This window comes from Chanos chanos, chromosome 10 (assembly GCF_902362185.1).
Source record: "Chanos chanos chromosome 10, fChaCha1.1, whole genome shotgun sequence".
Taxonomy (NCBI): Eukaryota; Metazoa; Chordata; class Actinopteri; order Gonorynchiformes; family Chanidae; genus Chanos; species Chanos chanos.
In genome coordinates, this window is record NC_044504.1 from 6,263,341 (window position 1) to 6,289,303 (window position 25,963).

Genomic DNA, 25,963 nt, shown 5'->3' on the forward strand with positions numbered 1-25,963 from the left:
ACAAAACGCTCCCATCTTTCGTTTTTCCCCTCACCCCTAACAAAATGACGGGTATCTACGATAGGCCAGCAGTGAATCAATGAGCATTCGGAGTATAACATCGTGCTGTTTCTCAGAAGCTACGATTTCACACTCAGTAAAACTGAGTCCAGGCGGAGAGAGCTAGGTCAGCCCAAGCTATTCCCTCCGGATGGTGAGCAAGTCTATAACTGACACAAGCCCCTGTATGAAGTGGAGGAGACAGTGTGTGTCTGACAGAAAAAGGTCAGCTCTTCTTTCTCAAAGCCGCACACCCTCACAGTCCAAACACATTACTCTTCGTTTGACCTAATGTATATTCACAGGTTAAAGAGGGGAAAACGGCTGAACAAATGAGAGGGAAAACATGATTAACCTTTTAAAGCGTGTGCCATAGAAAAAGTCTCACGGCCACACGTCAGGGAGAAGCCTGAAGCAAATGGCAAAGGGCTGTTTTTTTTTTTGTTTTTTTTTCTTTCATTACTGACTACACTGGGGTAGCTGGAAGGCAGAGGGTTGCATTTTCTCACTTGCTCTGGGGGTTGCAATTTACTGCAGGTCTGTTTTCAATTCAGCTCTCCCATGATAACCTGACTGGAACCGAGGGCAGGGTTTAACTGTTTATAGCCTTGGCAGGTGCTTGTTTTCTATAATAAAAAATACCATATTAGTAATGCCACAGGTACAGACTGAAACTGGCTTCTTGCCTTCCCGAGAACTTCATCCAATTCTAAATATGTGTTATGGGCAGAGTATTACAGACAAGTTGGAAAAGCAACGAGGGATCACACTGTGTTGAGAGGGAAAGACAGAAAGAAAGAAAGAAAGAAAGAAAGAAAGAAAGAAAGAAAGAAAGAAAGAAAAGAAGCATTGAAAACACTAAAAGGGCAAGGCACTTACTGGCTGTAGCGTCCCAAAACTTTATTGATCCGTCTGCATGTCTGCGCAGATACCAGAAAAAAAAAAAGAAAGAAAAAAAAAGAGACAGAGGGAGACAAAGTGTGAATGTGCGTGCTTGTATGTACAACAGGAGGGCAGAAGAGAGAGAGAAAAATGAGAAGAAAAAGAAAGAATGAGGAGTGTGTGTGTGGTCGATAAAGCTATTGAATTAAAGTGGTAAAATGTGATTTATTTCCCAATAAAAAGCATAAGCATGAGGACACACTCTGGACTTTATTGACTTTGGGTGAAAACAAACAAGGGCGGACAGAAAAGGCATAAAATATCACACCACTACAGCCAGCGAAAATGACAGTTTAATGCAAATTATTGCTTGACAACTTGACACAGGATGGTGGTCTTATGTGTGTCAAAACCTGTTTGAGCATGCAATGAAACCATGTATTGGACATCTGTGTGTATTTGTATATGTGCGTGTGCGTGTGTGTGTGTGTTTCAATGGCACACACTCACCCTGTAATTATGATTTCTGGGTATGTCTGAGAGCCAAGCGTCCATGTACCACCACTCAATGGCCATTCCTGATAACAAATACGACAGCAATAAATAAATACATGAATAAATAAATGAATAAATTAATTAATAAATCAGTAAATAAGTAAATACATCAAGAGACCACTGAGATCAACGACTATAAAACAATAATTACACAAATAATACCACTGAGCACCTCTTAAAAAACATCTCAAAGGACATGTTTTCCATTAACAGTTACATTATAACAAATATTTCATTGAGAATTAAATGTCAAATCAGAGAGATATGAATGAGCTTGGTGTGGCAGAGTTACAGTGAGAAAGAACTGTCGCTGGTGATACTAGTTCTGGCGTGTGTTAGAACTGTCGCTGGTGATACTGGTTCTGGTGTGTGTTAGAACTGTCATTGGTGATACTGGCTCTGGTGTGTGTTAGAACTGTTTCTGATGATACTGGCACTGGTGTGTGTTAGAACTGTTTCTGGTGATACTGGCACTGGTGTGTGTTAGAACTGTCGCTGATGATACTGGTACTGGTGTGTCTTAGAACTGTCACTAGTAATACTGGTGCTGGCGTGTGTTAGAACTGTCGTCGGCGATACTGGTACTGGTGTGTGATGGTGTGTTTGTGGTAGTTTAAGAGAGTTTCTATGCATGGGTACAAAACAAAAAAAGATTGTGGGAAAACACAACAATATTTAAAGAGAAGAAAATGACCTTCACCTTACTTTAACATTTTTTAACATTATTGTCAATTTAGTGGCTTAAGAGCAATGAACTAAGACATGTTGATGAATGGCAAGGCTTAATGTCAAAAATATGTCAGCTTAAAATTCTATGGCAGCAAAACTGAAAGAAGAATGAGAAGACATTACTTTAATTGTCCTTTACTCTTAATATTAGCTTTAAATGTTTTCCCACTATTTATTTAGGGTTGTTCTCCAATCAGTAACATGTTTAAGGTACAGTTCTCAGCCCACAGGTTTCAGGAGCAAACATCCCCGTTATCTTCATTTACAAGCTCGAAATTCCAAAATATACCAGAACCAACTCCTGTCGTGTGAACGTTGACCTTTTCAGCGCACCTTCCTGCTGATTGGTCAGATTACCTTGTGGCTGTAGCCAGTCTTTTTGTGTTTGACTCCTATGGAGTACAGAGCTGGGATGATGTCAGGGGGACAGTCGGCGAAGTACGCCGTGCAGGTGACCGGAGACTCGTGGATATCCATTGGATATGGGTTCTCAAAGATGGGAAAACTGCACAGAGAGAGATGGAAAAATTCCACAGATTAAACACATACACACACACACATACACACACAAACACACACACAAACACACACACACACACACACACAAAGCTGTACAACCTGGTTCTCTGAAACAGGTGCCAAATGCTGACTCAATGATTGAGTCAGTAGGAATCCAATAAGACACGTTTATTTTATAACTGTATGAAATGTTCCATAAAACAGTTGTGTATAAAACTACCATCCCTTCCACAAGCCTTAAATCTATGTCTATGGTGTCTTCGTGCAAAATGTCATCTGAGAAATTGTGAAGTTAACTGAGAGAGGGCGGAATGGAAAGTGCAGCAAATATTGACTTATTCCCCCTAAAAATCTGTCAAATATTGACCAGTTCTCACAAAAAAAATGTGTCAAATACAGATGCTATTTTAACAGTGTCAATATTTGATGGCTGTTTCCTGAGAGCAGGTAGAAGCGTACGATTTTGTAAAAAGCTGTAAAAGTTCATTCATTCAAAAGAGAAGAATAGGGGTCTTGGCTCAGTGAAAGAGACCATGTGCGGTCCAAATGGCTTCTCGGTTCTGATTCCGTACAGATCAGTGGCTTCGTTCTATAGAGATAAATACATTTTCTCTCTTCCGGTTCTACAGAAATCAGCTTATCTGTTCTCTTCATTCCAACTGAACAGAGGTCAGTACATGTCTGTTCTGTTGTTCTAATGGTATGGAAATATTCTGTATTTCTACATTTCTCATTCTACAGAGATCAGTTTATCTGTTTTTACAGGTCTAACTGAACAGAGGTCAGTTTATCTGTTTTTACAGGTCTAACTGAACAGAGGTCAGTTTATCTGTTTTCACTGGTCTAACTGAACAGAGATCAGTTTATCTGTTTTCACTGGTCTAACTGAACAGAGATCAGTTTGTCTGTTTTCACTGGTCTAATTGAACAGAGATCAGTTTATCTGTTTTCACGGGTTTACCTGTACAGAGATCAGTATAATTGCATTCTCTCATTTTATGCTCTTTTCTTTTAGCATTATTTTTGAGCATGTCACTCAGGAGACTTTGATTCTATGAATTAAGCATCTGTTTTAAGCACTTCTTTTCTTTTTTCTTTTTTCTTTTCGTTTCTTTTCTTTTCTTTTCTTTTGCTGTGAAGTTAATCTCCATGCATTAACAACGAATGAGTTCATTCAATCGAATGCTGCCAATGCACTAATTACTTCATGAGGAGAAGCTGCCTGTGGTTATAGACGCTTAGAGAACTAGCCATGTCCTGAGAATATGTTAAAAATGATACTGCCATATCATAAATCATAATAGTAACAGCTTCCTGCTTCATAAAACCTTCCTAACGCTCAGCTGACGAGCGTACGGTGCAGCCAGCATTTGCTGAATCAATGCGACTGTTAAATTTCACATTTCTGAGAAGAAATCTCAGACCATTATAGAGCACTGCTCAGTAAAACGCAGAAAGAATGAGAACACGATCCTCATGATTGGAAAGGAAGGGGTTCTCTCACCCTTCTCTCTCTTTCTCTCTCTCTCTCTCTCTCTATTTCTTTCTCTCTCTGGGGTCACCTTAATGCAAAACAAATTATCTGATGTCTCTCACTGGCCTGTGGACAACCGATGAGTGTTTAACAGAAAAGAGTCAAAACTGGCCTGGGGACTAACTGTGTGTGTGTGTGTGTGTGTGTGTGTGTGTGTATGGGGGGGTCCGTGTGTGAGTGTGGGTGTCTGGGTGTGTGTCTTAATGACCTTGTCTCCATCTCTTAATAATGACATGTTTTACAGAAGCTGTTGACATGCTGAATGACATGTCCTACAGGCAGTGAGCACAAACTAGACACACACACACACACACACACACACACACACACACACTTTTCGCACCAGCTGGTGTGTGGCTCTCCCTTATCTCTCTCTCTCTCTCTTTCTGTGTGTGTGTGTGTGTGTGTGATTTGTTTTATAGCTGTAGGGTCAGAGACGTGCTTGTGCGAGGTGTGACTTGACCGAATCACTACCATTCACATCACACACACGCGCACATGGCTCAGTTCTGGCAAAGGCCACTAAAGCTTCATCTCCACAAAGTCTCAAGATACAAATGTCACACACAAGCCTTTTCAGCCACACACTTTACATTGTCATTCATAGGTTTATTATTTTTCTTCTTTTCTTCCCCAAACTCAGAAACACCCAATAACCCAATCCTTGTACGTCTATCCTTTGCGTGAAGTGTTGAGAGAGAGAGAGAGGATGAAAAGAATGTCTGAGGAAGTTTTTCGTGAGGCCAAGCGTAGTTCATTCATATGCATAAATGTGTATGTTTTTTTTAAAGATTATCTGGTAATGGAGAGGAAGTTTTTTATGTGGTTTTACCCTGTTAAATAGCTTCTTAAAACCTTCATATTGAGCTGATAAGTGTATTCACAGGTGTACCAATTTAATGGATTAAGACAATTGGTATTGGTTCGCTGAAAAGGTGAGCGAACTTTCCGATGCATTTTTTAGAAGCACATATTGATACTACTGGCTCGAGTTTAATCATTTCTGATTTAGAACCGAGAGGAGTGCTTTGGGCGACCCGGTATACGTCCAAAGTTCCCCTGGTACCGCTGGGTTGTAATTAAACAACTTAACGGAGACGCTGAGCCATCTCACACAATGACAGACACCGATGACTGTAAGAGAAAGAGTTCATTCACGAAAGGCCAGTAGAGGAACTGCCCTTTATTTGGTTTTATGGCTTGATTAGGAGTGAAGCAGACATTTGTTTCGTTTCACAACGCTCACAAGTGTCGACACAGACCTGCAATATGTTATTTTATTTAACTTTGATTTTCTTGCTGGCTGTAGTTGCGATTTTATGTGTGTGTGTGTGTGTGTGTGTGCGTGTGAAGTATTTCAAAGTGCCTTATGTCAATTTAATTTTTGAAAATGTTACGATTGTTTGTAAAGTTATGATTGTATGTGACGCTGGGAGAGATGTAACACAACACTAAATTCTATTTTGTTTTCATACTTGTTCAATAAATAGTTGAGAATTATTATTTCTAAATCTGAGATCAGTGTCATTTGTGTTCTTCTGTCATAAAAGGTGAGGTTTATGTTCATGGGCAGAATTTAGCCTTGTACCTTCATTCTTGTGCTAACGTTCTTTCTTTGAGAGAAAATATCCTAGTTTACATATACTGCCTAATATTTTATGAACAGACACATTAGGTAGGCCCAAGATAATCAACATTAAGAGTATTAGAGATAAAGCGAACTGATTCAATTTGTAAAGAACCCAGGTCCTTGTCCATACTATGCATGTGGAACCTTAGGGGGCAGGAACACTACATTAGAAATGGGTGAATGTCATTTTACATACATAAATACATTTCTCTCTCTCTCTCTCTCTCTCTCTCTGTGTGTGTGTGTGTGTGCATGTTTGATGCTGTACCCACTTGCTCTGGGTGAGATCCACGACAATGAAATCTTTCTCCAACAGCACTGCTACTGCATAGGGTTCCTGGACCTCTGCAAACACAAACACATACACACACACACACACACACAATGACTATGAAGGTAAGTGTCTGACATTAATTAAATATAACCTGTCAACTCACCAAACAATCAATAGTACAGGAGTAGCATTGGGAAGTCACTTTACAATAAAATAGTAGTAATTACTTAATACTGTATAACAATTTAATAACCTGAACATAAAATAATGTGTCATACTGCTTGTTATTTTATTTTCACTGTCAGCAGTTTTGCCAAAACAAATCAACAAAGTTCTCTCTCTCTCTCTCTCTGACATCTGACATCTCTCAAAATTATACTGAAACTACTCTCTCTCTCTCTCTCTCTCTCTCTTTCCCTCTTTCTCTCTCTCTCTCTTTCCCTCTTTCTCTCTCTCTCAATCTCTCTGTCTCTCTCTCTCTTCATCTCTCTCTGTCTCTCTCTCTCTCTCTCTCTCTCTGTGTCTCCCTCTCTCTCGCTCTCTCTCTCTCTCTCTCTCTCTCTCTCTCTCTCTCTGTACAGCTAAGCGCTCTGACTCATTTCTTTATCTTTGATCTCTCCTTTCTCTTTGACAGATTTGTAGAAGTGAAAACTTTAGCTGTTGCAGTCGACACAACCTGCTCCTCATAAAGTAGAGAAGAGCAAAGCATGATGGGAATCCTGCCCTCTCCACTCAATATAAACATTTTGCATCTGAAAGACTGCGCATGTGTTTACAGCACCTCATAGAATATTACCTTATTAATACGAAACTGACAAATGAAATATAACTATGTTATGGTGAATAAAGTCCTTCCTTGACAAAAGTAATATTTTGTGCAACATGATGCATAACTCTATAAGACTATTTAGAAGGGATTTTTTTGGTGGATAGTTGAACTCCTCAAAAACAGTTCAGAATGAGAAAAACAGGCAGCCGTTTTGAACGGATTATTAAACTGTTATTATTTTATGAGTTGACTGGGCATGAGTTTCTCTCAGTGAATGGCTCCTTATGGCTAAGACTCCAGCATCATTTCAGACATTTAAAATCTCAGTGGAGTCAAAAAATCCATTATCATGATAATCCTCAAAACACTTTTTCAGACTAATGACTCAGACGTGCTCTGAATTTTATGAGACAAAATGACTAATTTTCTATATTTCTGTGTTTGTTTGTGTGTGTGTGTGTGTGTGTGTGTGTGTGTGTTAGACTGTTTTTTCCTCACATGAGTGCAAAATTCATTTAACGTCTTACAGAGCCCTTCATGTCAGCTCAGCTTTGGCCTGTGATTAAACATGTGCAAATGACAGAGTGTGAAAACAGACATTAAAAAAAGAAGAGAAAATAGAGGAAAGAGCTTCCAGGGAGATAATATAAATGTAATTCCTTTGTTGGACAAAGGCTTTGGACGCACAGAGAGAGAGAGAGAGCTGGCTCGGCTTCTGAGAATAATGACTTTTGTCAGTTGTCTTGATCCAACCAGCAATTACTAGAGTGATCATTTTAATAGTTTCACATCATTTTAACTTTTCAAAAGCCACAACAATATACTTCAAATAGGAAAAGAGTGAACACAACCGTACTTTTTGAAATTAAGCACTCCAATAAAGGAGTTTCTCCTCAGTGGGCAGAACAGAACACATACATAAGATCTAGAATAGAACAGAATAGAATAGAATAGAACAGAACAGGGGTGTGGTTTACCGTTAAGATAGGGAGTCTCACACAGTACCAGGAACTCTACGATTGGATGGTCCATCTCCAGAGCTGTGATGGCTTTGCCGTGCATGATGGTCAGTGTAGGCCTCCGGCCTGCCTTGTCATACGACAGGCCACCAGAGAAGATGACGAAAGGTTCGCTGCGGCAGACAGTGAGATATTAGACTCTCTTCCTCCATTTTTTTTTTTTTTTTCGGTTTATACATTTCTGTCGCACAACCTGTTATGAGAGAGGCTAACATTCTATAAAGACATGTTTGTTAAGCAGGGGGTGTGAAAGTCCAGATGTTAATTCCTCTGTTTGTCACAAAGCGCCTAACGGTAGAGAGAGGTAGAGAGGATGAAGGCACAGTGTCTCTGGTGAAACGTTCAACCGAACCAGCGTTAATCTCAAACTACTGCTCGGTCATCAATAAAAATCAATATTCCAAGGTGTTTCCCTGCCTTTCACCCACTGAGTGCTGGGATAGGCTCCAACAACCCTCTTAACCCTAATTAGGACGAGCAGCTTAGAAAATGAATGAATGAATGTTCTGCATCTGCTTATGCGGAGTTTTACCATGCCATGTTATTACAAGAATAACAATTACGTGAACACATGTTGACCCAGCGTGAACTTTGACCCTGACAGTGGATAAACTTTAAAACTGCTAAGTGACCTCATGAAAAGATCTCGGCACGGTGGCGTGGTCCTTTTGTCGCGCCTGTTTGTCCCATAAATGTGACAATTCACCTTTTAAAAACTCAGTCACTGTGGTTGTGACATTTGACCGAGCGCACATGCTGACGGTTAAGACGGAGAAAGGAACAGGCATCGACCGTGAGGGGACCTCCTCAAAAGAAAACCGTAGGTTTTAAAGAAAGAGAGAAAAACAAATAAAAAAAAGGAAAGAAAAAAAAAAGCCCAATCTGAGGTGCCATCTGGAGAAGACATAACGGTGAGGCAAAGAGTCCACAGAGCGCAATTACCCGTCTTCAACAAACCACGACGAATAAAAGACGGAAACTCAGAAAACGAGCGATCAGAAGTAAAGGCGCATCTTCAAACAACATTACCAAATTCATCTCTGGAGATTAAAGGCCATTTAAAAGACAAGCAGTAAACTTTAATTGTTTCGTGACAAGGCACGAGAGCAGTACAGTCACGAGTGGAAGGGCGCCAACATCCGTCGGCTAGAGCGCGGAGTAAGCCTCGGAAAATTCCGCCACCCAAAGGAACCCTGGCTGGAGTTAAGACTTAGCAATAATAGGAAATCTGTGTTTGTTTGAATTAGGGAAACAGGCCCAGCAGTGTTTCACAATGGCTCTGTCAGTGGTTTGTAGCAATGGTATTGTTCTCAATACGCGGTTGTTGTTGTTGTTGTTGTTGTTGTTGTTGTCTGGTTCTTTCCAACAACTGGCACGTAACACCTCTCAGGGCCCAATTTAATGGCTGCAGTTGGCCTGATGTTTAACTGGCCTGCACTGTAACAAAATGCTGTAAGAAAACAGCCAAATTCTGACAGTAACATACTGTCTCCCATTAAAATGGTGCCGTACTGTAGAAAACAATGCATTCTGGGCAATATTTATGGGCAGCTTGCTGTTTGCCATAAAATACAATCTAGGCCTACTGTGAAGAGCATTGCATTCTGGGGTTGATGTTAAAATCAACGACAGAGAGGCCCCACGAATACAGAATGCTTCTGTATTTCTAGATGAGACGCGCTGAACACGTGAAGCCAAGTCGTGAAGCCAACTCTGGACTTTTTTTGCAAGGATTATCCATCTGAATCCTGCACTTTATGAGCAAATCATCATACAGTAAATTGAAATACATTTTACCTGTCTGGTGATGTTTGCTTACTATAGTCATCTTCAGAAAAACTCCGACTAATCAGAAACGTAACTAAGCTAGCTTGCAGCACTCTCATGCAGTTCTCTTAACTTGTCATGCTATGACTGGAGAGTACAGCGGTAAGGTTAACTTTTTTATTATTATTTTGTAGGTAAGGCCGATCTCAATGATACTTGCAGTGCCAAGATGCATCATTCCCCCAAGTTTATTGAAAAGTTGTTTAGTGTTATCACATTTGATGAACGAATGGATAACTGCCATGTTCTGTTATGCATACCTGAAATTTCCAAGTGTAATCGAAAAACCCAAGTGTAATCGAATATCACATTAAAATTGCTAATCAAGGTTAGAGGAAAGGCAGTGCTTAATTCATAGTAATTATCTGTCATCAATACTGCCAGTAACATGCTCTATTTACAAAAATGACTACATGGTACTGTATTTGGGATTATGGTGAAATTCCATTGTTAATGTAAAAAAAAAAACCAATATTGTACTGGCTAAACTGCTGCCACTAGTACACTGTAAATTCAGTAACATACAGCACTATGCCATGTTTTAGTGCATGGTATTATAACAGTAATAAAATGTAAATTAGGTTTACAGTAAGCAAACTGTAGAAAAAAACAGTAAAGTACTGGAAACCCTGCTGCCAGTAGTCTACCGTAAACAGTAATGTACTGTAATTCACTACATGATATTATTACAGTAACATACTGTAAAGTAGATTACAGTAGGAGACCTGTAAAATGAACAGTAAACCACTGGCAACCCTGCTGCCGGCATTTCACTGTTAATCTACATGACAATCTTTTACAGTGTGGAGGTGAAACGGGTTTATGTGAGTTGTGTTGGGGTTTGGTTTTTTTTTAGTTGTTGCTGTTGTTGTTGTTTAGGTGTATTTTTGATGAGGTTGCTATGTGAGTATGACATGCTCTGCTGGGGTGGTGCTTACCTGTTCCTGCAGGTCTTGTATTCCACCTTCAGAATGGGCTTACATGACTCTTTCCTGCTGTCTCTCGGAGTTTTACCTGGAGGAATCAGGGGGGTGGACAAGAGAAAAGATGAGGAGATCGTTACAGGGCCGTAGAAAGAAAAGATGAGGAGATCGTTACAGGGCCGTAGAAAGAAAAGATGAGGAGATCGTTACAGGGCTGTAGAGAGAAAGGCAGAAAAGTCTTTGGAGCAAGAAAGGTATACGTTTTCCAAACTTATTTTTCACGTTATGTGAATTTGCCATTCCCTTGCGCTCTCTCTCTTTCTCTCGTTCTCTCTCTCGCTCTCTGTCTCTCTCCCTCTCTGTCTCTCTCTCTGTCTGTCTCTTTCGCTCTCTTTCTTTCATAGATGGAGGCATTGTCTGTGATAGACTCTCTGTGACCTGCCACTGGAAGGCGACCCAAACAGACTTTAATACGCTGTGTTTTCTCGTGTCAAAACACGGTTTTCATCTCCACGTCGACACAAACCCAAACAGAAGAGAGGAGCAAGAGGCGGCAAAGGAAGACGCACAAGAGGCTCACAGACACATGAGGTCATCACATTCAGTGAGTCATTCTTCTCAATCCAGCAGCATGCCTTGTCCCCTGCTTAGCCTCTCAGCCAGCGCGCACACACACACACACACACATGCACACACACACACACTCATATATACACTCGTTTCAGTCAATGGCTATTGGAAGCCTGCGTGGTCACTATGTGGGTTGGATGGCCTGGTTCAATTCAGTGACTTCAAACAACATTACAGAGAATGAGTCACTGTCAAAACGAGTCCACATGAGTCAGAGTCAGATATGAACAGGGTCCTGAGAGAATCACAGTAAGGAATGAAACCTTCAGAGAAAACGAGCCTCGTGCGTGTGTCACACTCTAATGACATTTCCACATCCAAATACGACCAAAATAAGAAACAGAGTTCTCGTGCCGTACCCATAGGAAACGTCATTTTTAAAGCAATTACTGAATATGTTTCTGCAGTTCTGCTAATTAGTTTTGTGTTAGTCATTCAAAGCGCATATGTCTTTTTATCTTTTCTTTTTATTGCCCCCCCCCCTTTCCCATTTCTTTCTCCGGATACTTATTCTCTTTTTTCTAAAAACCACAAGGCCCAGAAATAAGACCTATCTCTGCTCTATTATCCAGTGCTTTGGTAAAACATAAAAAGACATAAAAATTGTAATTACTGCAGTGTAATAAAATATACAGTCCAAATAAGAACCACTCACTTCCTCCAAATCTACCTCAAGCCACCTCTCTCGTATTGAAGACTCGTATTGAGTGCAGTGTATGGCTGAATGGGTTTGACTGATCTGATAGGCTGAGAGGTGTAATATGATGTGTACACATCTTCCCCATTGTGATACAAGGTTAACTGTGTGTGAAGGTGACCCTGGAGGGCTTCCTGTGTGTCAGTAAGGGTGTATGCGTGTGTGTGTGTGTGTGTGTGTTTGTGTGTGTGTGTGTGTGTGTGTGTGTGTGTGTGTGTGAGTGTGTGTGTGTGTGTGTGTGTGTGCACTCACCGTGTGGAAAGGTGACCTGGAAGGGCTTGGCTGTGTTCCTCAGGTTCCACATGGTCAGACTCCCATCAGAGTGACTACACATGAACTGCCTTCCCTCATGGTGCCAACTCACTGAGTGAATGGCCTAAAGAGAGAGAGAGAGAGAGAGAGAGAGAGAGAGAGAGAGAGAGACAGAGACACAGAGAGACACAGAGAGACACAGAGAGAGAGAGAGAGTGTAGTTTCAGTACAAGCGTGATAGATGTCAGTTGAAAAGATGACAGTGGTGTAATATTGTCTCTGTTGGCCACTTGTCTGTGATAAATAACATGGCAATCATAAATACCAATAAAAATCTATTACAATTATCGCCCTCAGAGAGACTCTTGTACATTTCAAAACACTTTCATCCAAAATCTATATAAGAGGATAATGAAGAAATAGCCCATTCACATTGACTATGGTGTTTAGAGACACATGGGTGTGGACCTATCAAACTGACAGCAGAGTACACCTGTGGATCTGTTACCCTCAATCTTGTGAGTGTGTGTGTTTGTGTGTGCGTGTGCGTGCGTGTGTGTGTATTTGTATGTGTGTGTGCATGTGTGCGTGCGTGTGTGTGTGTTTGTGTGTCTCTGTGTGTGTGTGCGTGTGTGCATGCGTGCATGTGTGTGTGTCTGTGCGCGTGCGTGCGTGTGTGTGTATTTGTATGTGTGCGTGCGTGTGTGTGTGTGCGTGCGTGTGTGTGTGCGTGCATGCGTGCATGTGTGTGTGTCTGTGTGCGTGTGTCCGTGTGTGCATGCCTGTGTGTGTGTGTGCATGTGTGTGTGCACGCCTGTGTGTGTCTGTGTTAGACTTACTCCCTAGCCTGCATGCCAACTACAAACAAAGTGACGTTCAGTTTTGCTGAGGACACATCATGGCAATAAGAAAAAGTATGTAAGGGTGAAAGAAGAGTGTGTGTGTGTGTGTGTGTGTGTGTGTGTGTGTGTGTGTGTGTGTGTGTGTCTGAGAGGGACACAGTAAAAGTGTGTAAAAAAAAGTGTGGATCCAGACTGTTCCCAGTGGCAAAATAAAAGTCCACTGAGGACACCATACACGTGTACACGTCAGGCAGAAGTTTCTAGCTTGAGCAGGTGCACACACCTGGAGCACATCAACAGGCATTTCTTCACCATCCTCATCCTCACCATAGTGTGAGATATCAGCGCAACCTTTCAATCGCTACATGACCGACATAACGATTTGAGCAAAAAAAAAGAAAAGAAAAGGAAAGAAAGGAAAAAAAAATATCTCTGGCTATGCCAACATCAAAGACGAAAATTGAACGAAACAGACGTTTGCATTTGACACATATGATGTTCGTTTGGTTGTTTTGTTTGGGAGAGGAAACAGGTGTGCTGTGAGGGCGTGGGGATTCTTTGAAGTTCTTTGGCCTGATGTTGAGTCAGTTAGAAAATCGCTTGGGGCATCAGCATAAATTGAATCTGAAGGCATTCATTAAAAATCGACATAGGCCCGTTATGTCAGCACGCATTTCAAATGAAAGAAATGATTTTTTTTCTCTGAACGGAGAACTTGTTAAGGTTAAGAGAGAGAGAGAGAGAGAGAGAGAGAGAGAGAGACCAGCTGATGTTGAAACGCTTCATGCGCTGCCATTATCTCTGTTCCACTTTTTTTTGACATCCCTTTTCCCTTCATAAAGCATCTTTCCTTTTTATTTCATTCTCACTTCTGTTTTTGTTTCAGAAGTGACAATCTCTCTCTCTCTCCCTCTCTCTCTCTCTCTCTCTGGCTCCCCCCCCCTCCACTCCAATTCCTCTCTTTCATTCAAAACCATTTCATATGCAAGCATGAGGGAGGCTTTGCATCAAACTGTGCAATTAGCACACACCCCGAGACACATCCATTTAGGCCAGGCAACAAACACTCACAAAGCACTTCTACCCCGTGCCAGCCCACGCACTCCCTAACCCCTTTACAGAGCGTGACAAAAGCCCCGGCCCAACACGGAGAGAGAGCTCTCTGACAGGTTCTCAGGGCTTGAACCATAAGTTGATTTTAAGTGTTCGGCGCTAACGCGCCGCGGCACCGTTGTCATCTGGACGAAAAAGAGGGCAAGAGAAAGGTGACTGAACATCGTCTCGGGTGGCTGGAAAAGACCGTCTTTTTACGCTATTTCTGTTGGCCTTTTTCTAACAACGTGACAAAGCGTCGACAAGGTCTGCTCAGTCACGCGTCAAGTGACGATTACGTCTGACGCACTCCAGAAAATAAAAGGAATTGTGAAATGGTCGAAAGAAGAGAGAAGCCTTGATTTTTACATCAACGCCCCGATAGAAACGCGCTGGGAGAGGGAAAAGAAAACAGAGAAATGCCATGTTTATTCTTAGAGAAACGGTCAAAGGTTAGCCGAAGGTCAGGAACGAAAAATAAAATGAAAACGATCATTTATCCCCCACACCCCACACCAACGCACACCTCAGGCTGCCCCCCTTAAAGATTTCTATGTGATGTGTGATTACTTCTCTTAATATACTTTCCTTAATTGATGACCAGAAGCGCTCACCTCGTCATAGTAGATTCTGAAGTCAGCCTTCTTCGCCCTGAGGTCCCACATCACAATGGTACCACTCTCAAAACCTATCAGCAACTGGAGAGAGAGGGAGAGAGAGAGAGAGAGAGAGAGAGAGAGAAGGAGAGGAGGAGAGGGGGATTACAGAATCATTAGAATTTCAATAATGCAATAAGTCAAGCCATAATTTTTATGCGCTACTGGAGAAGAGAGGAGACAAGCTATGATCAGTGAAGTATCAGTTCACTGAAAGAGAAAGAGAAAGACACAGGCAGAAGCAGAGGTGATAGAGATGATAGAGATTGTGGAGATGATAAAACACGTAGGACGCCCTCAGTTCCCAAGGTGAAGGAAAGGACACACTGATTAAACCCATTTCTCAGAATTAAGTGTCTCTCCTGCTTTTTTTTTTCTTTTCTTGTCTTCTCTTTGCTTTTCTTTTTCTTTTGTCTTTTCATCTTTCGTTCTACCTCTGCATAAAAAAAGGAATAAAAATGGTCATTTATTCTGCACTAAGCTTTCATCTGTGAGAGAGATTTTAATGCAGACAGCAATGTGTGTATCTGTGTGTGTGTGTGTGTGTGTATGTATGTATGTATGTGTGTGTGCCCGTGTGAGTGTGTGTGTGTGCCTGATTGAACGTGTGTGTGTGCGTTCGTGTGTGCGTGCGTTTGTGTGTGTGTGTGTGTGTGTGTGTGTGTGTATGTAAATGGATATGCAAACCTCATTAATGCAGAATTGCTTGGCAGGTGGATTATAAATTTCTGCTGACAGAGGCTGATACCTACCTACACATACACACACACACACATACACACACACATACACAAACACACACAGCTTGCTCTCCCACCTGATTCTCTGTAATTGTCTTATTTATCTACTCCACTCCTTTTGGAGATGACAAGCGCTGCTTCAGTCTATATAAGTTTACACTACTTTTAAATTCTCTACTCTATTCAGATAATATTAGTGACAAATCTTATGAATATCACAAGAATGATCCTCTGGTGACTGAAACAGAATCATAAACCGAGATTCAAACAGCGGAGAAGAGAAAACAGAGGACATACGATATGAGATGAGGTTGAGCGAAAGACGAGCAATAAGAAATTTATGTTGACTTTATGACCGGAAAAAAAAAAGAAAAGAATCAAAAGCAAGGAATTCTTTCATTCTGCCCTCCTCCTTCTCCTCCTCACCTTCCCCTCATCCTTTGGGCTGTCACTCAGGTGAACGACGGGGCCAGGGTGCGTCTTAGTGGATCTGTGAAAGAACAAAAAAGAAAAAACTTTGTGTCATAAGTTTACGACAATGAACTAAAAAAAAAGCCCAGAAGTAATGCCTATGTTTTATAAGCTGTCTTATAATAACCTTGTCTTTATAACCTGTCCGATAAATGTCACTCGTTAAGAACACTGTCACACTGTACGGGAGACCGTAATAAAGCCATAATATTGAAAGATATGACAAAAAGAAAAAGGAACATTTTTCTGCATTTCTATTATGTCCATTTTCCCATGTGTTTAATGGTTGGATGCTAAACCATAATGGTAAAAAAGCACTTTCTTTTTCCTCAACAAAGACCTGATGACGACACAACCCTATCCTTTGACACTAGATCTTAGTGTAACCAGGCAACATTTTCTTTTCTTTTTGTGTGTATTTTTGGGTTTTTTTTAATCAAACAGGGAACATTCTGAGTTTTCTAATACGGCCGAGGTAGTCTGGGCAGACTGGACACCGAGACAGCAGAGTGAATGCAGCATAACTTTATGAGAATCTCGCACACAAAAGACAGATGCCTCCAGAGAGCAGGTCATAGATGGGGAATGCTTTTCACGATGATGAGTGGCAGAAAGTTCTGGAAGTTTTTCTTTTTTTTCTTTTTTTTTTTTTTGCTCAAGGATTTCTTTACAATGCTGTTTCAAAGGCAGAGGATAGCAGGTCAGACAACACAGACTAAACTGTGCGCTGTGATGAACACGTTTTGTGCTCTAGCAGTCAAAGCTGGTTTTGTGCAAAGATGCTGATGTGAGGAAGAAAGTCAAAAGTGAGGTCAGAGACACACACACACACACACACACACACACACACACTCCAACTCTCAAACACAAACACTCTCATTGAGACACATATACACACACACACACACACACACACACACACACACTCACACACACACACACACACACATTTCCAAGCCCACGGTTACAGAGGTGGTGGTGTGGAAATTGAAGTGACAGTGGACTGACCAAAAAACACAGCCAAAATAAGCCCCAGCAGTCTGCCACACTCTGTGCTCTTACTGAACCCTGGAGCTATATCAACAGAACATTCCAGAAAGTCGACACACAGGGAGGTACTACGATAAGCATTTGTAAGCCCTGAAAGCAAGAGCCAATATTTCACTAGTCTTTTCAATTAAAGCTGACACTATGCTAGTGCTCCTGATAGCCCTACTTTACTCAGCCAACAGCACACAGTCATTAACGCTGGCATGCAAACCTCCAAACGGGAACATTTTTCAAGTTTTTCAATGACACAAAGTCTACAAGGGACAGAATCTGGCAGTTGTGTGATTGCTGATTGGTGCTAATTGCTAACTGGTATCCATGAGGTGATATGGGTTCATTTTGAATAGTTTAGTTCTGTGTATGGTGTTACAGAAAACATTAAAAATTCAAAAGTTACAAAAAAAGAAAAAGCAGCAACATCTCGAAGTCATTTTAGCTCACATAGCCACGTGGATGCTCGCTGACCATTCCAACTGAAAATAATTTGACCAACTATCCTGTGTTCAGCTTTTAGTTCTATGCTGTCACAAATAAAATTTGGTTTTCTACGACATGATTTGTCAAAATTACAGCAATGGAAGTGTCCAGTATTCTGGGACCCCATGAGGAGGGTATGGAGCTCCTTGTGGATGAGTAAGTGTTAATCAGACATTAACATTGTGAATATGTGCGTTTAATAGCAGGTGGAGAGAACAAACATATTCATGTTGGGTCAAGTATACTGTTGTCTTTCTAGACTGGTTCCTGGTTCCTAAACGTGGCAATATTAAATTGGACTCCAGTCTTTTCCTTGCGTTTTCCCCTGAGCAACAGACCAATGCTAGCGTCATGTCTTATCTAGCGTAGTCTATACCTACTTTTTCTCATTTAGTCCTCATTTTGTCTCTCCATACTAAAGCTTGTCTTCGTCTTCACCACTAACCCCTCTCCTTTCACAAACCTAGCGCTACTACCGCTCACATAGCTGTTCTTTCGTCATTATTACCACACATAGAAACTCAGTGGCGGCAGCTAAAATTGAACTTAGCACCCCGGTTTCTTCTTTAGGAACTTGCAAAGAGCAGACACCCTCTTCTTTGTAAAATACTCCAATGTTGGCCTTAAAACGCCAGCGTAAGCGTATCAGAGATAATAGCAGAGAGCTACGGCTTTATGATGACAACACATCCTTAGGGGCTAGATTCATGATACTGAGTCGCTGTAGTAGCGCCCCCTCCCCCTTGTCATCTTTAAAGTGCAGCACTCCTTAAAGCTTGTTAGTGCTCTACTGTGCTCCTTTGACACACAGTCTTCCCCTAGGGGAGGTGTTATGTGGGGGGGGTTGGGGGGGGGGGTGTCATACACCATTTTTAATGGCAGAGTGACTGGGCAGGGGTCATTACGGCTGATTCATCAGTCAGGTCCTGGTAGTGCTTAGGCTGCACAGGATGCGGTTGCTGTTGCTGTTGCTGATGAAGTAACATGAGGATGGAGGTTAGCTTAGGTCTACAAGCCAGGACCAGACTCCTATTCTAGTGTGGAAGTTTGTGGTTTTCATACAGCTCCGCTAACAGAATGCCTATCTGGAAATCTCTGCTCCCTCAAAGGAGAAAAATTATTAACTTTTAAGACACACTCACACACACACACACATACAAAACAAAGAGCTGAAAAGTCTTTTAAGTACAACCATAAAGTGTACTTGTGTTTTGTACATTGTCCTTCTAATAATAAAGCAGGATCAAATTAAATGAAAAAGTGAAAGAAAATCATTTTCACAAATAGATTATTCCTCCATACGCAAACAGTCTGTTTGGTTAGACCTTTTGAAGTGCAGCTTTCATTCTGAAAGACTGAAATATCTTTGATACTTCAATAAATATCAAAAGGAAACTTTTAAATGGCAGATAATGTAAAAAAAAAAAGGCAAACATAATCCTCTGATTCAGATGTGGGTGACTGAATCAGTCTGGGGAGAGTGAGTCAGAACCAAGCACACAAATGAGAACTTAGACATAACTTTTTCTTTTGTTTTTACAAAAGAAAAAGTTTTTACTTTAAATATCTAAAAAAAAACCAAAGTACACAGTGCATAGTCCAATATCGCTTGTATGTAGAATACAGCCCAAATATAATGCTCAATACTGAGGAGGATTACAGTGGAGTATAACTGATGGATGCATGAGATTGATGGATGAGGCTGACTGGTTCCGTGGGAAATGGGATGGTGTGAGTATGTGTCTGAGAGAAACACAGAGAGAGAGAGAGGGAGAGAGAGAGAGACAGAAAGAAAGAAAGAGAGATTAGGCTGGATAAGTGAGAATAAGCTCTTTCGCTTTCCATCTCCTTTTCTTTTAATTTCTCTCTGTCTCTCTTTCTCGCTCTCTCTCTCTCTCTGTCTCTCCCTCTCTGGGGTCTGGCTCTAATTGCACTCCGTTAGCGTGTCCAGCATGGCAGATACTCTCTTGTCATCACTGAAACACAAGCAAACCTTTTATTCCAGCACGCTGTTTGAAGCCTATTATTGCTCTCTAAAAACAGGGACAGGTGACGGGAGCTGAATGTAATTCACTTTTCTCCATTCCTCTCTCTCTCTCTCTCTCTCTTCATCTATTTCTCCATCTCCCCTGAACACGCTCTGGCTCTGTTCCTGGCCTCTCGCTTGTCATTCAACGCATTCATTATATGGCTCATGCCTGTCTGTCTGTATGCTAGTCTGTCTTTCTCTCTGTCCCTGTCTCTCTCTTTCCCTCACTCTCGTTTGTCATTCAACGCATTCATTATATGGCTCATACCTGTCTGTCTGTATGCTAGTCTGTCTTTCTCTCTCTCTGCAGACAGACAATCACTGTTGCAAACTCAGCCTGTCTACAGTAACTGCTGTCCTCCAAGCAGATTACACTTGTGGTAGATTTCTCTGCATGGGTAGAACTCATCAGCACATGTCTCCATTTGTGTGTGTGTGTGTGTGTGTGTGTTTGTGTGTGTGTGCGTGCGCACGTGTGCATGTAATCTCTTCTAAACCGTTGAGAGATAAAAGAAGATATGCTGGATAACTTTTGTGTTAATTAGAAAATAATGAGTGTAATTACAAACACATGTGAACAATTACCCTTTTCACATGGCTACGTGTAGAGATGGGTAGACTCTCTCATATACACTCTCTCATGATAAATGCGTAGAGGTCATCGCATCATTGCAGTTTCATTGTTCCATTTTAAAGTTCTTGTCTTCTCTTTTCTTTTCTTTTCTTTCTATAGTTATGTCATTTCAGAAGACCTTAATCAGCGCCACTCCATGACCATGATGAAACATATGAGTATTCCATTTTACCACATCAGCATATGTGGCTATAGAAAGAATGGATTTTATCACAAATTATCGCTGGTTTTTTTTGGTTTTTGTCCTTTCTTTTTCCTGTTCTTTTACACTAACACAAAATATCAACAATTTCCCCCCCCCCCAACATTAGTCCAAAAGTGGGGGTTTGTGAAGGTCAGGCGCGAGCAAACCACGTCGTATGCAAACCACGCTGACGTGTTGCGAGCTGAATGCAGCGATTACACATACGTTCATTTTTTTTTTTTTTTTTAGTATATTACAGTCGTGTGCAACTTGTCTTAGTCTGACCAGACAAAAAGGCTTCAACCTGAACGGGTTTTTCAGAAGAAGGCATTTATATAAGGAGTGTCACTACACGTCAGCAGGCCCTGTTAAGAAAAGGCTCAGAATATTGATGTGTATGCAAATGAGGTCATTGATCCCCGACTGTTTTCTTTGATCTAAACTGACACCATCTGTATTTATGCCAATATTCCAGTCAGGCATTACGTTGGACACCTAAAGGGAGCCCTAGGGAGAGGGGAAAGAGGTAAGATATTCTGAGTCTATAAGTAGCGTTGTGAATGACTAATTAGCAAAAGAGTGAAAGGATAGAGATGAAGACTTCATGTAGCAAATGTTCTCAAGTAAACTTATTTGACTACTTCATAGTTTTTAAAATATTTGAATAGAATCCTTTTACATCTTCCACATTTTTTTTTTTTCTGAAACAGCGGCCCGAGTACAAATTTGATGTCTTTAAACCGTTTCATTTCTGCATTTCATCTTTCAAGGCCAGAAAAGGAATGCAAACTTTACTAAAGCTAAAAGCTAAAACTTGACAATGACAACATTAGTCCATTCAACAGAGTAGTTCAGACATACTCTAAACACTGAGAGTAATCCCAGAAACACTGATATCACAAAGCATTTGTTCAGCTTGTAATGTAATTAGCTACAATTCTCTGAGGGATAGCTTTCATGTAGCTGAACTATATATATGTGAGTATATGTGTGTGTGTGTGTGTGTATATATATATATATATATATATATATATATATATATATTTTTTTTTTTTTTTTTTTTTTTTTTTTTTTGGTAGAGTAACTGATAGCTTAGCTTGCTAATTTTGTTATTAGCTTGACCAGCACAGATAATCACAAATAAAGTTGTTAATGGAAAAAAGCTTAGCTTAAACACAGGTAGAGAAAATGAAAATTCAGTGTAAAACAAAAACGGTGGGAAATAAAGAGAGGAAGTGAAAGGTCATGACAGAAATAGGGCAAAGGTGTATCCATGTAAGCGAGAGTGAAAGACAGCTGAAGAGAGGAAAACAGAGTGTATAGAGAGAAGAGTAGTGCTTTAGGTCTCTTGCCGAATGATTGAAAGGGATTTTCTGTTTGCGAGAAAGAGGGAGAACTCTCCTTTTCACACTCAATTGCATCAGCCTTAGGCACAAGAGGCAAAAACCCAGGTGCAACTGGATCGCATTGAAGTGAAGAACGGATGGCTTTCTCAAGCATGTTTTATCCCCCCCCCCCCCCCTCCATCAAAGTCTCAGGGCACAGGAAACACTCACAAATATCATGAAATGCACTCTGAGACCTCCTGGAAAACGTGGGTTGTGTACAAATTCTGCCAAGACAGCATACGGGCTTGTGTTCTTTTTGCAAAATAATAATAAAAAAATCTGTCTGTAAAAGCCCTTGGCTTTTCTGTTTCAGTTCAACTTCAAAGGCACAACGATAAGAGGCAAGGAACTGAGCGCGGTGTACGCCGTAGAGACCTATAAGCAATCTGACGCGGTCTAATGGCTCTGAACATTACGCGGAAAGAGCCGGAAATTGGTCGGCCGAAAATAAGGCTAATAGTTCGTTCGAAGTTCGTTTCGCCGCCTATTGCGAAAAATTGACGGGTTACGTCTATTTCTAGGCGCCGTTCGGCATATTTTCAGGTGGTGTGAATCACACGGCACCCTGAAGATTCCACGCAATGCGTTCAAAAGTGCAGAAGACACATCTGGAAAAAAAGAGGGAAAAAAAAACCCTCAAGGTTGAGAGACTGACATGAAATCTGATGATAAGACACTTAAGAAGCTGCGTGGGTTTGAAGGGTATGCTGAAGATGAAGAGTATAATCTGCATAATCTGCTCAGATTATTGATAGCTGACACGCAGGTGCATGAGGTTTCAAGCGGGCTATGTTTCATAAGATGCTCTGAACACCGCTAAAGGACATCTTATCGGTTTTCGTGGCCTCGCTGTCGATTTTGAAAGATGTGACTACAGAGAAGATGCGTTGAGATGTATGTATGTTGAAATCTACTCCAGCGTGAAAGCTTTGATGGACCAGCTTTTAAAAAAAAAATGGAAGTCACACAGCGTTTGACGACAGTTTTTTTTCTTCTTCTTCTTCTTCTTTCCTTTTTTTTGAGAGGACATGTTGAGCGACGGATTGCGAGGCTTTGAACATTATGGAGCCTCTCTCTCTCGACGCTGATAAATCTCTCCCCGCTGACGTGACATGGGTGTGTGTCTGGTGGGAGGACAAAAAAAAAAATTGCAATGTCTCGTGTCTCTCCTTGGTACTTCATTTCCATCTAAGGATGCCTGTTGCTGAACACAGAGGTCTACCTTCTCAACAACTTCCTATTGTAGTTTTATGTAAAATAAATAAATAGATTAAAAAAAAAAACAGGCAACAGGAGCAGCAGTTGTGGTGTTACTGTGATGTCAGCTAAGCATTAATAAATCATAGTAATGTACCGGTATTTTTAAAACGTATATTTGAGTTCAACCATTGAGTATAATGATGTCAAGCACTTTCACTCTCACTTTCTCATAAAAAAACAAACAAACAAAACGAAACAAAAAAAAATCCCACCCCAGATGCTACCACCAGCGTGCTTGATTAGTCTGCTTAGACTGTTTGATCGAGGTGTGTCATAGATTGATAAATCAGAACAAACATCCAAAATGTCTTGTGCATCTCCAAATATGAATTGGAAAACACTGTACCAAGGAAGAGCACTTATTAGTGTTCCAAGAAGTGATCCATAATTGTTGAATTCTGCTAACGGGCTTTAGGACGAAACAGGGTGCTTCCACTGGTGAAATTCAGCTGGTAAGTACTTCACGGCACAGCGAGATACTTGAGAGGAACTTGACAGAGCCGCAAGTGGGCAACACTGATCCTTCAGAAGCACCGATCCTTCAGAAATGCATTCTAATGATTCACTGTGGCAACGTCTGTCAAGAAGGAAACTGTGGAAACACTGGTGTGTGGGAGGACTGTGATTGGCACTCGTTTGGTCTTTGCCAGTCAGAGCAGAGCTACACACGTGGGACAGTGAAGCTTGTGTGTGTGTGTGTGTGTGTGTGGTAGGAAAGCTTAACGTTTGTATGTGTGAATGTGCGTGTGTGTGAGAGAGAGAGAGAATGCATGAGGGAATGAGAGAGAGAAATAATAGGATCGTCTCTGACTTAAAAGGTGATTTAAGTGGTAGCTTTGTGATGTCTCTGATTTAAGTGATAGTTTTGTGATGTCTTTGATTTAAGTGATAGTTTTGTGATGTCTCTGATTTAAGTGATAGCTTTGAGATATTTCTGATTTAAGTGATAGCTTTGTGACTCCCCACCTTGAAATAGCTGCCAGTTAACTTGTTATTTACAACAATATTGCAGTGACTGACACCGTAGTGAGCATTTGAACACAAACACTCTTGGGATCCTATGTTTTCGCTACGGTGAAAAAAAACCCACCATGCAAGTCAAGCAATGAATTTGACGTGTCTGTTTCCCAGCACTCAGTCTGCCAGGCAGATACAATACGATCTAATACGATATGGCATCATCATCATCATCACTATCATCATCATCATCATCATCATTATCATCATCATCGTCACTCTTAGAACACGCTGATACATCACAATATCAACAATATTACCAGCGTGTAAGGCATCAGGCATACTCAACAAACAGCAGTAATAGCACAGTGCATGACATACAGAATCTCTTGAATGAAGAATGTGGGTTTAATTATGGAGTACATGAAATGTCTCACCCATAATGTCTAATGGTTATTTATGATTAATAACCTGTAAACCCACTGAGAGCCGCTAAGACAATGAAACTCTCACGGAATTTTGCTGCTAAATTAATTGACCAACTCCACGGGTACTTTGACATCACGACGTTACGTTACGTTACAGTATCTACAGCGTTACATACGTTATCTCATTGCCTTTAGAACATAGAGTTATTGCATTATCTTAAACGCTAGCTGCTTACGCCCCGGCTTTTAAGGCAGGCTGGCGGGGTTGGCACCGTTTCCAGTATCGATTCCATTAGCTCATTTGTTTTATTAGTCTTGTTAACCATATTGACTACATAACCTTTATTATGCACGCGAGTACTCACAGCTCTATGGCCTTGTTCCACATGATGACGTATCCCGACAGGATGAAGGACTCGATATTGACAATGTGTGTGTTCCCGCGTTCTGTCCCAACGTAAAGCCATTTGCTCTGAAAGGGAAGATGGCAGAAGGTGATCCTGAAAGAGAGGGAAGATGGGAGTGATCAGAAGTTAGTATATCTGTCTTAGGGAAAGAAAGAGAAAAAGAGAAGGAGAGAGAGAGAAAATATGTGTGAGTGGGGAGGGGGGATAGAGAGAGAGAGAGAGAGAGAGAGAGAGAGAGCGCAAACCAAGACTCAACATCAAAACCTATAATTAATGTTTTACCTCTGAGAAATTCAAGCCAAATAATTACCATTCTGTCTTTCCTATGGAGCATGTTTCAATTTTACACAATTACCACAATCATATATTAGCTAATTACAGCAAAGCTTGAAAAAAAAATGTTTGCAATGGCTGTGGTAATTATGCCAAGAGTGTTATCTTAATTAAAACACAGCCTGTATGACGGTTACGAAAGGCCCCTTGAGCAGTGATGCCTGTGGAAGCAAACAGCACACATGTTCTGGTCCACACAAGTCCTGTAAAAATTCAGAACCCTCAGAGCAACAGAACATTCATAGAGTCATGTCGTATTTATACCTATATTTATAACTACTTGGACTTCATCAGCTTTCAGCTTAGCTTTGAAAATAAGCACACAGCTCTCTTGGAGCTCTCCCTGAATTAGCGTGCAGAACCATACCTGTTGAGTGATGTCAAAATTTTTAGCCTCACATCAATCAGATGTTGGTTATCCCTGGGGTCCTGGAGCCATGTATTTTTAGGGTGCTAGCAATTAAGAGGAGCATCATTACCCCGAGGCGAACAGGAGTTAATGAGACATGAGTGAGAAGCAGCGAGACGCTGTTTAGAAAAGAAGCTTCGTTCCACTGTGGCCCATGACTCATTACCTCCCCAGTCTTCTAAAAGGTGCAATATTGTTATATGTTGGCTCTCCCCTGAGGTAATTTAGTGAAAGATGTAATGAATTACAACGCGTTATAAATATCCGTTAATTTAATTTTCTGAATTTAATATACCTTCTAATTCCCTCATGTCCTCGGTTTTGGAC

General features: G+C 41.0%; 1 protein-coding gene across 2 annotated transcripts in view; it reads right to left on the bottom strand.

Annotated features, from left to right (window-relative positions):
- stxbp5l (syntaxin binding protein 5L) overlaps positions 1–25,963 on the bottom strand; it is a 126,015-nt gene that overhangs the window by 36,285 nt on the left and 63,767 nt on the right. For both annotated transcript variants that reach the window (XM_030786490.1, XM_030786489.1), the window contains exons 5-14: positions 24,853–24,987; positions 16,036–16,099; positions 14,828–14,911; positions 12,280–12,403; positions 10,716–10,791; positions 7,909–8,063; positions 6,161–6,233; positions 2,563–2,710; positions 1,432–1,499; positions 919–959 (exon numbers count right to left, since the gene is read on the bottom strand). In XM_030786490.1, the coding sequence (XP_030642350.1) occupies positions 919–959; positions 1,432–1,499; positions 2,563–2,710; positions 6,161–6,233; positions 7,909–8,063; positions 10,716–10,791; positions 12,280–12,403; positions 14,828–14,911; positions 16,036–16,099; positions 24,853–24,987 (968 nt within the window). The remainder of the gene's footprint in view (positions 1–918; positions 960–1,431; positions 1,500–2,562; positions 2,711–6,160; positions 6,234–7,908; positions 8,064–10,715; positions 10,792–12,279; positions 12,404–14,827; positions 14,912–16,035; positions 16,100–24,852; positions 24,988–25,963) is intronic.